General features: G+C 35.0%; 1 protein-coding gene across 1 annotated transcript in view; it reads left to right on the top strand.

The window, feature by feature from the left end:
- The window catches only part of STAT4 (signal transducer and activator of transcription 4), a 97,418-nt gene that overhangs the window by 56,066 nt on the left and 28,416 nt on the right, over window positions 1-12,936 (top strand). Inside the window, exons 4-8 of the mRNA XM_090281988.1 lie at window positions 3,054-3,152; window positions 5,403-5,495; window positions 6,389-6,467; window positions 9,092-9,177; window positions 11,178-11,329. Of these exons, the coding sequence (XP_090138114.1) occupies window positions 3,054-3,152; window positions 5,403-5,495; window positions 6,389-6,467; window positions 9,092-9,177; window positions 11,178-11,329 (509 nt within the window). The remainder of the gene's footprint in view (window positions 1-3,053; window positions 3,153-5,402; window positions 5,496-6,388; window positions 6,468-9,091; window positions 9,178-11,177; window positions 11,330-12,936) is intronic.

The raw sequence follows: 12,936 nt of genomic DNA, 5'->3' as shown, positions 1-12,936 counted from the left end.
ATGATGAACTCTTCTAGATCATAGATCCTTGCTTTTCATCACTTTGAATACTTCTTGACAGTCCCTTCAAGTCTGCAGACTTTCTTTTGAGAAATCAGCTGACAGTCTTATGGGAACTCCTTGTAGGTAACTATCTGCTTTTCTCTTGCTGTTTTTAAGGTTCTCTTTATCTTTAACCTTTGGTGTTTTAATTATGTGTGTTGGTGTGGTCCTCTTTGGGTCCATCTTGTTTGGGATTCTCTGTGCTTCCTGGACTTGTCTGTTTATTTCCTTCACCAATTAGGGAAGTTTCTTTCATTATTTTTTCAAATATGTTCTCAATTTCTAGCTCTTCCTCTTCTCCTTCTGCACCCCTATGATTCAGATGTTGGTACTTTTAAAGATGTCCCAGAGGTCCCTAAGCCTATCCTCATTTTTAAAAATTCTTTTTTTTATTCTGCTATTCTGATCAAATGCTTTTTTCTTCCTTGTGTTCCAAACCATTGATTTGATTCTCAGCTTCATCCCCTCCACTGTTGGTTCCCTGTAGATTTTTCTTTATTTCACTTAATGTAACCTTCATTTCTGCCTGGGTCTTTTTTATGCTGTTGAAGTACCCAGTGGGTTCCTGGAACATCCTGATAACCAGTGTTTTGAACTGTGTATATGATAGGTTGCTTATCTCCATTTTGTTTGGTTCTTTTTCTGGAGTTTTGTTCTGTTCTTTCCTTTGGGCCATATTTCTTTGTCTCCTCATTTTGGCAGGCTCCCTGTGTTTGCTTCTGTGTATTAGGTAGAGCTGCTTTGACTCCCTGTCTGAGTAGCACGGGCTATTGTAGAAAAGCTCACCTATATGGGGTTGAGCCTTAGATAATTGCCAGGGCGAGGCAACCTGAGTCCCCCACTCTGTTGCTCTGTGTGTGGGAGGGCTTAGCGATGGGATAATGCCACTGCCTGGCCTCTGGAGTTTTGCCTGGGAGGAAACTATCTCGCAGCACTCGCACTTCACTTTCTCCCCATATGCCACTGGTGTCCTTCCAGCTCTTGCCCTGGTGCTGAATCCCATACTGGGTGGGTCTGTGTGAGTCCTAAATTCACTGTGGGCCCTTTAAGAGGAGTCTTTTGAGAATCTTGCAGTTTCTTCTGCTGTCCCAAACCCCACTGGTTTTTACAGCCAGAATTTATGGGAACTTTTATCCCTGGCTCTGGAACCCTGGGCTGGGTGGTGTGGTCTGGGGTGGAGATCCCTCCCACCTGAGGTATCCCTCCCATTTTTTTTATCCACCTGACATGGATGTGGGACCATCTGTTCCCATCTCCATGCCCCTCTGTCTCCATGCCTCCTACCCACGTGGATGAATGTGGCTTCTTTAAATCCCTAATTGTTGGACTTCCACACAACTTGATTTTCTGACAATTCTGGGTAATATTAGTTTTGTAATCTAGTTGTATTTTTTTTTTTTTTTTGCTTTAGTTGTGCACAGACATGAGGCATATTTACATACACCTCTATCTTGACTGGAAGTTAATATATATAATAACTACTGAAAGGTGAACATGAATGCATCTTTGCTACTTACAAAAATAAAAGGTGCTAATTTGGTTTTGAATCTATAGTGATCAATTTTCCATAAGATGTTTTTGTCTCATACATTTAAGCGAGGGACTAAAGTAGGAGGAATGCAAATAGAAAGTGAAATGATAGCCTGTGTGAAGACAATGGTGATTCTTTGCTTAACCTTACAAGACATGAGGAGAAACTGAATCTGAAAGGAAAGGTGAAAGAAGTTCAAGTAGGAAAGAAAAATGAAAAAATGTGCACAATGGAGCTGAGAAATGTTGAAAGATAGTATCTAAATGATTAACAAAACAAAACAACAACAACAACAAAAACTGTAATAGTGAGAAAAATAAAGACCAGATGGTGATTCATGGAAAGTATATGAAAAAAAGAATCAGTGAATGTGAAAATTAACAAGAAAAAATTTTAACTAGAAAGAATCTGAAATTGTCAGCATGTAGAAATCATAAATTTGGTGTCCCTGCTTATGAGTAGGATCATTTTACTTTATTTACCTTATGAGTTTCTGTCAATTCATGTTTCCCCCCCTTTGGGAGTTTTCTGATTTAAGGGGTAGTGGTAAGAAGAGTTTTTAAGTTCAAAGAATGTAGAAGAGCAGGAACTCAGATACTTTTTGTTTACTAGAGTGTTACAAATAGAAGTTCTAATTAACATAATCATCTAATAAAACTGTAACAGCAGTCAAGGCCATAAAACTGTTACAACCAATAACCTCCTTTCTTTTCTAGAAAGACCTTTTGGTTTTCTAGTCTGTAGAATCTACTTTTGATTAATTGCTAATTTTTCATTTTGTAGATTGTTGCTTTATTTTTTCTGTGATTGAGCTTTTGGCCATTTCATGGATAATTAACATCTCATTCAGAGAGGAAGGCAGAGGGAACTAAATAAATGCATTTGTCTACATATACTGTGCTTCCTGTTAATCCTGCCTTGGAAAAGGTCTTGTAACAAAGAAGTTTAATGCTATGACTAAAATGATGGTGTTTTTCCAATCAGTCTTGTAAACCAGGAATACACAGACACCTACAGGGGCCTTGCAGGGAAAGTAAGTGAGCGCTTGAGACACTCAGTGGTGGACACTAGGGCAACCGTGGGTAACCCATTTTCCCCTTGAAGGGATTAGAATATTTTAATCTACACAACATACATGAGTTAGTCAGCATGAACAACACCAAACAGGGACCAAAGCAAATGCTTTATGCAAACCATAAAGCACATAGTTAACCAGTGAATAGGTGAGACCACCATTATTCATAATAAGTAACCCTTTTACCTAAAAGCTATCTTAAGCCTAAAGTAAAATGATTTTTTGAAGATACAGCAGTATGTCCCATAGGAGTTTCTGTGGCTTTATAAAAGATTGTTGAAACATATCCCAAATGATTGCCCATATTTATCGGGAGATCATTTTTGATTTGCTGACAGTTATGTTTCCTTATATGATGTATATATTTAAACTGTTATGTTGCTTCTGCTTACTTTTTTTTTTCAGGGAAAATTTCATGGAAATCCAATGCATGTAGCTGTGGTTATTTCAAATTGTTTAAGGGAAGAGAGGAGAATATTGGCTGCAGCCAACATGCCCGTTCAGGTAATATTTTATAAACTTGTGATCTTGTTATCACCTTGAGCTCATTTATTCTGAAACAGAAATTTTTTCTTGCAAACCAGCTTCTACCTGTGTTACTGGTGCCACCACCCTTCTGGTCACTTGTAATCAAAGCCTAGGGATAATCTTTGAGTAAGATCCTTTTCTCTGCCTTTCTTTTTTTTTTTTTAGATTTTATTTATTTATTTTTAGAGAGAGGGGAAGGGAGGGAGAAAGAGAGAAACATCAGTTGGTTGCTTCCCACATGCCCACAACTGAGGACATGACCCATAACCCAGGTGTGTGCTCTGACCAAGAATTGAACCAGTGACCCTTCAGTTTGCAAGACAACGCCCAACCTACTGAACCATACCAGTCAGTGCTTCTCTGCTTCTTTATTGAAATAATTACCAAGTTTTCCAGAGTTTGTTTCTAGAATCTTATCTCTACATTTTTTTTTAAATTTCCACTGGTCACACTCTGGCCCATGGTCTTACAACATTCGTTCAAGAATATAGTAACTACCTCCTAGTGGAATTCCTACCATTTGGACCCTGCTTCCCTTAGCACATTTACCATCAGGGATTGATCTTGCTCAAAACTCTTCAGTGGCTCCTAATTTCCTACCCCACCAGTCCAGACTTCTCCACAAGCAGTAATTTTGTCTTACAGAAACTCCATAAATATTTGCTTGTTGATTGCCTGAATCCACTTTGCTCTTCCATATTTTAGACTATATTTTACCCCACTATTCTAAATGAATTCAGGACTCTCATTAAAGACAAGTAAAGGAATCAATGAAATCCTTAATGAATACTTTTTCAGTTAGTCCTTATAAAAAGTATGTTAATAATCAATTTTCCAAGAGATGGTTTTCATAATTTAGTAAATCACACCACAAAATTTATTTTTGAGGGTCCAAGAAAAATTTTTTTAACTATTTAAAAATTCTCAGGCTTAGCTATTGTCAGGTTATGGTTATTTTGAGAAAAATATGACGTTTTAAACATTTACTATTCTTATTTTTAGATGAAAAAAGGGGTATGGTATTATTTTTATTTAATTTAAAATCTAAAGTATAGTAAGTTTATGAAGTAAATATAGTTTTATTCAGAGCTTTGAGGTAAAATTAATACACTATTATTAATATATTCTCATATTTATATTGTAAGCTATCTTTTTTGTATCCCTCTTGTCTCTCATTATTTTAGTGTGTATATGTGTGTGTTGTTTCCTTCAGATGCTGAATATCAATTAAATTATCAACATTAGCTTATTTGAATAGATGCTAACCAAAGTCACTCTGCAAATACTCTACCAGTACCACATATTGACACAAAAGAAGCACTGGTTTGTAAATTTCAAAGAGGTGGACCAATAATGGAGGCTAAATGAGAGTGAGGGAATTTCATAAAGGTTTTATGACATGAAGAATGTGGTGTAGTTGAAAGACAATTTGATTGACAGTCAAGGACATGGGTTCCACTTGAGGTTCCACCACTGATTTGCTGTAGATGTTGGGCAAGTCATCACCTTTCTAACCATAGCTCCCCACCCAGCTGCAATGTAAAGGGGCTGCTGACATCTCTAACTCTTATTTCTAGATGTCTGTGTAACTTCATATATAAGGAACACATTCAATGCCAGATTATTAAAGTGGTCAAGAAACGGTGCTTGGAGAAGTTGGTTAGCCTTTCTATTTAACTAGGCAAACATTTTTATGTATTCTTTAGTAAACTCCCTTTATTCTCGTATAGAAATAATTCTCATGCTGTCAGATTGATCTGAATTTAATTCTAATTCTAAATTTCAGTCTAACAATGTAATTTTACTATACTAAATTTTAAATTACATGTATTAGTTTTATAGAATTTAAAAAGTAATATAGGTCTATTTAGCAAATTAAGAAAAATGTTTAACTATAAAATCATAACTTCACTATTCATAGATGACACACTTACAACATTTTGGTGTGTGTTCTTCCTATCACATATACTTGAGAATATAGGTCTATACATATATCCATATATTTATAAATGTATATGTATAAGCAATAGAGATCATAAGTGTATGGTGTTTTTATAATTTTCTCTATTTTTAACAATAGCATTAATAGCATTAACATTTTTTACAGCATGATTTTTAATGGCTATAGAATATTTCATATCATATTGATCTAAACCTCAGTTCAAAATATACTATATATACTACATTCATTATAAACCTGTTTTTTCAACACATTTTTTTTTCCAGGGACCTCTGGAGAAATCCTTACAAAGTTCTTCAGTTTCTGAAAGACAGAGGAATGTGGAGCACAAAGTGACTGCCATTAAAAATAGTGTTCAGGTGAGTGATCTTACAGACACTTAGAAAGCCTAGCTATTGTGCCCATACAACTACCTTTCTCCTATGTGCCCACAGTTAGTGAATACAGAAATGATAAAGCAATTTTTTAATAGGATAAATTTCTCTCATACATTATCCTCATATTAGAAAAGATTTTTTGTGGGGAAACCTTTTAATTTCAATTACTGTAGACTCCATCACTGCAGAGCTATGTTGCCTCAAGCAAGTAAGTTACTTCACCTGTCTAAACTTCAGTTTCTTCATCTATAAAAGTGAGGATAACCACCATCACAGGATTGTTGTGAGGACTGCAAGAGATAATACATGAAAAACCTTAAGCCCAGATCTTCACACTAAATACCTGTTATGTCTGAGCAGAAAAACATCAGCAGGTTTGGGGAAAAGTAAGAATCTCAGAGATAAAAACAGAAGACAGAGGAAGCATAGAATTTTTTTTTTTAAGAAGTAAAGAGGAAAGAAAATTATACTGACTTGTCACAAACTGCAGCATATTAAAAAGGAAACAAAGTAAAATAATAATCGGTACATTAATACAGAATTATATGGAACTAGAAGGGAAATTATTCATATTTTCAGGTGAAAAATGATATTAGTAGCATCTTTTGGAACTAATTGAAGAACAAGAGGCAAGATGCTGAAAGATTTCCAGTTAGGTAGAGAAAATGGAAAAGCAGATTCAGTCTAGTCCTTCTAGTGTTACTCAACTTTTATGGGAATTAGCTCTTTATAAATGTAGGTTCTATATGAGTATAGTTAGTCTAGGATATTACTGAAAACTGGAAGCACAAAACAGTATATTTTGAAGTACTGATGATGTTTCATTGACATGCTGAATTATACAACTGAGAGAGTATGTTTTCTTTTGTAAAAAGATAACAGAACAAGACACCAAATATTTGGAAGACCTGCAAGATGAATTTGACTACAGGTATAAAACAATTCAGACAATGGGTAAGTTTTTGTTTCATCTATAATTCTACATAGGGACATAAAAGGAACATGACTAGGGTTTCTTCTTTACTGACAGAATTGATGAATTGATCTACTTCTCCGAGTTTGTTTGTTTTTTATTTTTGAAGAAAGGGTTCAGGAGAGGAGCATTTATTTTGCTTCCTCCTTTTCTATTTGTGTGTGTGTGTGTGTGTGTGTGTGTATGCGCAAATCAATTCTAAGTAAATAATTAAGCTGTTGAGAAAGCACTTCTACTTTGGCATGCAGATCCAAAAACTAAGTTCATTCTCCTATAAAAGCAAAATATCATTACCACAATTAAAAAGAACAATAATACTTGCTAATATGATCAAGAAATTAGTAATACCATCCCTGGGTGAGTTTTTTAAATATAATTTTTAAAAAATTATAAAGTAGAAATGTGACCCACTGTAGGAAATTTGGAAAATAAACAAAAACAATAAAATATTAAAAATCACACAAAATTCCACTATCTACAGATAAACACTGTCAAAATGGTAGAATATTTCTTTCCAGGTTTTTTTCTACATGTTCAAATACATACATATCTATTTATTTGCAAAATATTGAGGTAATCTTGTATATAGTTTTGTATATTGCATTTTGAAGTTTTAAATATTTCCCTATAACATAAAAAATCTTCAAAAGATAATTTCATTAATTATAGAAATGTCAAAATGTAAGGATACTGTGATTCATTTGACTATCTCTTTGTGGTTAAACATTTCAGTTGTTTACAATTACGTGTTTTTTTAAGACATGGAAGGAAAGAATGAGACTTTGCTAGGTTTAAGATTTACAAGTAATAATGGATCATTTAAAGTGTGTTGCAATTAGTGAGACAATTAGAGAAATTTTAATTAGGCCTAGGTTAGTTAACAGGGATTGTATCAGTGTTAGTTTACTGGCTTGGATATTTGTATTATGCTTATGTAAGACAGGAAGCTGGATGAAGGATATATGGCAACTCTATTATTTTTGCAACTTTTTAAAGTTCTAAAATTATTTTTAAATAATTTAAAAACAAATTGGATATAAATCTTTCATTCAAAGAATCATCTTTAACTCTTGAAAGATTAGTTTAAAATGTATCTAGAAGGCAGTATCTGGATGACTATGTTCAAATATTTACCTTGTTGTCTAAGATTTAAAAGAGAGGATATTAGGAAACTTGTTTCTCCTGGCATAGGTGAGGAGTGACATGTTCTTCTGGCATCTTCAGGATGTCTTGACTCCCATGAAATGTTATTTAAAATGTTTATTATCATTTGTATGTATTATACAATTTTTTTTCAGAAGAAATGACACAAAAGTGGGTTTCATTAGATTATCAAAGGGTTCCACAAACCTAAAACAATTTAGAACAGCTGCAAATTTAATCAAGAATTATAGTTCATTGAAAGTAGCCTCATCCCTGATTTCATATGTGAACTATCAATTTTGAGAATTGGAATATAACAAAATACATCAAACAACAAATTACTTTGAACTTGCTATATTGCAATTAGAGCTAGTTTAATATTTTTCAGGGCTCCATGAGCATTATAAGAATAAAAATAATCATTTTATCACTTAAATCATGTATTTATTTTGATGGTTACAAGTGAAATGAAATGAAAGATACATGGAAAGCAAGTTATATCCTTGCTAGTAAAGATTAGTAAAGTATTAGCTAATGAAGTTTTGAGTTGACAAAAGCAAGATTCTGCTACATGTGGGATTTAGAAACTAGTAAATTTGTAAATTAAAGCAACCAGGAATGGCTTCCTGGACATCAGTGCAATTTTATAAAGATATTTGGCACAATGTTGTTCTGGTGCCTCTTTTTCAGTTACACAAGTCAGATCAGCACTCCCCACATTCACTTTTCATAGACATGAGTGGTTGTAGAAACCATCACTTGCTATATATCCATGAAGTTTAACATATAAATTAAATAATATAATTTTAATTGCATATCTCCCATTTAAGAGAATAAATCCTTTTGGTTTTTCTTCAGAGTTTTTTGTTTTTTTTAAGATTTGCAACTCTTTCCCACTTTTAGTTTTACTGTGAGGGTAGCCTGTTTTGCAAAGAAAAAGGAAAAGCAGAGGATTTAGTCTTTCGTATTAGTTCACAAGAACAAGTAGATAAAACCCTAACTCCACCAGGCAGTTTCCCATAACTCCTGGGTATAAGGTAGAGCATCAGGAGGAGTTAAATATGATTTAATCATAGGCACAAAGAGAGGGTCCCCTTCCTTTCCTACTTAAGCCAGCCAACTGGGATTTTTATCCAGTGTAGAGGTAGGTATCTCATTGTAATAAGGAATCCATTGCAAAAATTTTTTTATCTTCTCCCTCCCCACCCCAGAAAGGAACATAGTATGAACAATAGTATAGTATGAAGTCTTCTCTTAGGATCTGTAAAATTGAGAGCTCCTCTCTGGAATGCTTGGATATAATCCTTCCTGGCCAAATGAACAGACTTACTTCCAAGCTGATCCCTATTGGCCCCGTTTGGGCTCTTGCATTTTAGGAGGGTAGATTGCAGTCAACTTGGTTTTCAGGACAGACAGCTTTGTCTTGGAGAGGACTCTATATCTAATCTCTTTTCCTTGGTAGATCAGGGGGACAAGAACAATGCCCTAATGAGTCAGGAAGTTTTGACTCTACAAGAAATGCTCAACAGCCTTGACTTCAAGAGAAAGGTTAGTGGAGAATTTAATTTGGCCTTTCTCCTATTTTTCTACTTTTCCTATATCTAGTCCTACTGAAAATAGTCAAGCTTTTGGATTTTATTTGTTCTATTTACGCTGAATGAATAAATGGTATGTTTCTAGGAAGAGTCCATATTGTTTGCCACACTTCTAAGTTTACAAAGTTGGTGCTCTCTAGAGTCTACTTAGCTTCTTTAAGTGATACATTTACTGTAGCCACCATTAATGTCAAGGTAAACATTTCGCCCAATTTTTATTTGCCCTTATTTCAGACATAATTCTTTTAGTTGCTGTACTTAATATGCTGAGATGGGTTCTAGTATGTATGTATAATTAAAATATTACTTGAAGATTACCAAAATTTTATTGGACAAATAAGGGCTCCAGTTTCTATGCTGAAAATGACATTTTGTTAACCAGTCTCCTAGATTTCAGGTAGTTTATTGGCGACTGAATTTTTCAATCTAACTTCCTCCCAAGTAGAGGAAGAACTTTTTTTCTGGCTCAATGAAATATTTTAAAAGATGGGAAATAGCTCTGTTTTAATTTTTTGCCTCTCCTTGAAAATAAATGTGATTGAAATTTAACCAGTCACTGATAAATCAATACTTAATCACTAAAAGTTCAACTCCACTTTTTATGCAGGAATTTCTGTGAGCACAAATAAATGCAAAATTTATTTTACCCTAAATTATAAACTTAAACAATTATATATCAGATTTTAAACATGCAGGTGGTTAATTCAAGAAAAACTTAATGTTTTTATGCATAATAAATGTATACTATATGTTTTATAAACCCTGGCTGGTTTGGCTCAGTGGATTGAGTGTCGGCCTGCGAGCTAAGTGTCGCTGGTTTGATCTTCCAGTCAGGGCACATCAGAGAAGGAAAACTCTGATTCCAAAAAACCTCCGCTGCCTTGCGGCATACCTCTTCAGGGGAAAGGCTAAGGGAGTAAACCCCGACAGAAAATCCGGAGCCGGAGTCCCTAAGGCGGTTTGACGTTGTAGTCAACACCGGCAACTCCTGCGGCGCACCTGAAGCCAAGCTGTATTGACTCCGTCTTTCCCTTGGACCCTTCAGCTGCGAAGAGAGGGGGGATCTGCTGCATGGGCAACAGCAGACCCTCCATATCACCCTGCCCAGGCTCTGTAGCTTCAGCTTCACTGGAGAGGACACTCCAGCGTCATCGCAAGATGTCGATTCAACACGGGAGGAGACAAATACCGTGTCACTCCCGAGTCGGACTGCACAGCCATTCTCGGCGGTGCAGATAGACTCTTAAGAATCTACACCATCGTCTCTCGAGACGGACGGCTGCCGACGATATGTTTTATGCATGCCATCTTTATTCAGCTTTAGGAGAGAAGGAACCTTGGAAATAATTTAGTCTATTCACCTGATTGCATAGATCATAAGCCCAAGTTCCATCAAAGTTAAATGATTTATTCAAATTCACATAGCTTATGGCAAAACCAGGGTAAGAATTCACATTTCCTAAATCCTGGGCCTTTAACAGTTATACATCTCCACTAGGCTTTCCAAAACCCAGATAAAGTACTAATAAAAACACAGAAAGACTCAAATTTTAGTCAGTACATTTTAAAATAAATGCATAAACATGTTTATAAGAATATAAATTCAATTTATAAGTATCTTTTAAAAAGCAGGTATATGGCTTTATGACTACAAGATTCAGTATTGTCACAAGGGTTTCAAATTCAATGACAGTATGAGAATATTTTGAGATATTGAGAGAATATTAACCATGGCCATGCTTTTCTCTTCCTGACATTATTTTACTGTAATAACTTAATTGTTTGAAAAGGTAGTGCTATGGCAAATAGAAGGTGGTATCTGGTAAAGTATTTGGTCAAAATTTTAAGCAAGCCTTTATCTCCCAGGTCAGACAAATTGTTTTATAGGTTCAATTGTAAGTGACTTAAATTGTATCTGATGAAAATCTTTTCAGTAGTCGTCTCTGTTTTTAGGAAGCCCTCAGTAAGATGACACAAATAGTAAATGAAACAGACTTGTTAATGAATAGCATGCTAATAGAAGAGCTACAAGACTGGAAGAGGCGGCAGCAAGTTGCCTGCATCGGGGGTCCCCTCCATAATGGGCTCGACCAGCTTCAAAACTGGTAAAACCATTGACTTCGGTTTCTAGTGAAAACCACAGGAAGTACAAAACTTCTGTGTCACTAAGCCAGAGAATGCAGACTTAGAGCAGAATGTTAATGCATTCAGCTTATGATGGTTTATTAGCAGGGGTGGACTCTACAGTTGAAAACAAATAGATACGATTATATACATGTTCTTAAGTTTTATTCCTTTGGAGAGAAAAAGAAAGCATCTACAGTATAGAACTCTATAAAAAACATAAGAATTGATAATTTTCTTATATACCAATCTTAAAAGACTCGCAAATTTTTGAAACCAGCAGTAAGTATGCTTTTTTTTAAAAGACATAAGCACTAAGCTTCAAAAGCTTGAAAAGATATCTGTTTTTAAAGGTATATCTTAAGAAGTCAGAGTTAAACATTAGTTTGTGTTTTCAACAAATCAATTTATTTTTATATTTAAATGAAAAATCTCAAATGGCTAATACAACATGGTATCTGCTGTCTATGTATGCACATACACAATCATATATAGATACAATCTTTTGTTTTAGAAGGAAAAATGTTGAAGGGTTTTCCCCTTCATCAATGCAAAAATAAAACTGATTGAAAGAAAAATTAGAAAACATAACTTAAAAGAAGGAAAATGTTCAACAGAAATCTAAAATTGTTTTCAAATGGTACAGTTCAATACAATGAAAATATGTAGTAACTGGGGACACTTGCACTAAAAGCTTATACTTCTCAAAAAAAGTAAGAAATTGGGCTCTTTTTGAAACATACTGATTTTCCTTGGGGAGATACATTGATTATATAATCTTACTCTACTCTGTTGTTATGAAAACAAGATTTAAAAAAGGGAGCAATAAAATGATGCTCAGGGGCGGAAGGTTGACAGTTCTTTCCACAATATTATGTGGAGGATAAAATTTTTAGTAGAAAGAGCTGCTATCAGGACCAAATAGACTAATCAAGTCTGCTGAAACATTCTGTATCCTCTATAGCTGGAGGCCCTTTCAGTCTCCAGCATTTTTTTTTTTCATGTTTTATAAATTTTTATTTTATTTTTTTCAGATTTAATGTGTTTTATTGATTAAAATATTACATTTGTGCCAATTTCCCTTCCCTCTGCTCCCCTCCACCCAGTGGCCCCCCTCCCTCCAGTTGCCCCCCCCTTTTAGATTAAGTCCATTAGTTGTGCATACAGTTCCTCCCAACCTCTCTCCGTCTATTCCATTCCCTCCTACCTTGATCCCCAATTCCTATATCATCTCCCTCCCTCTCCCCACTCCCCCTCCCTGTTGACCTCCCCCCAATATGCTTCCCGTACCCACAGTTCCTTTTCCACTCTCGTTGCCTATTTAGTTTGCCTTTGTTTCATCTCCCTAGCTTCTGTTTTTTTAAACCAGTCCCTTTAACATCTCATATAACAGTGGTTTGGATCTAATGAACTCTTTCAGTTTTATTTTGTCCTGGAAACACTTTCTCTGTCCTTCTATTCTGAATGACAATTTCGCTGGATAGAGTATTCGTGGTTGTAGGTTTTGGATTTTCATTACTTTGAATATTCTCCCCTTCCTTAGATTTCCGTTCCAAGCTCCCACTTCCATTCCTGAGGTGAGATCACC

The sequence above is a fragment of the Furipterus horrens genome, unplaced genomic scaffold (assembly GCF_987537825.1).
Source record: "Furipterus horrens unplaced genomic scaffold, mFurHor1.1.pri manual_scaffold_1, whole genome shotgun sequence".
Taxonomy (NCBI): Eukaryota; Metazoa; Chordata; class Mammalia; order Chiroptera; family Furipteridae; genus Furipterus; species Furipterus horrens.
Note: the sequence above shows the minus strand (reverse complement) of the source record. Positions and strands in the feature narration are given on the sequence as shown.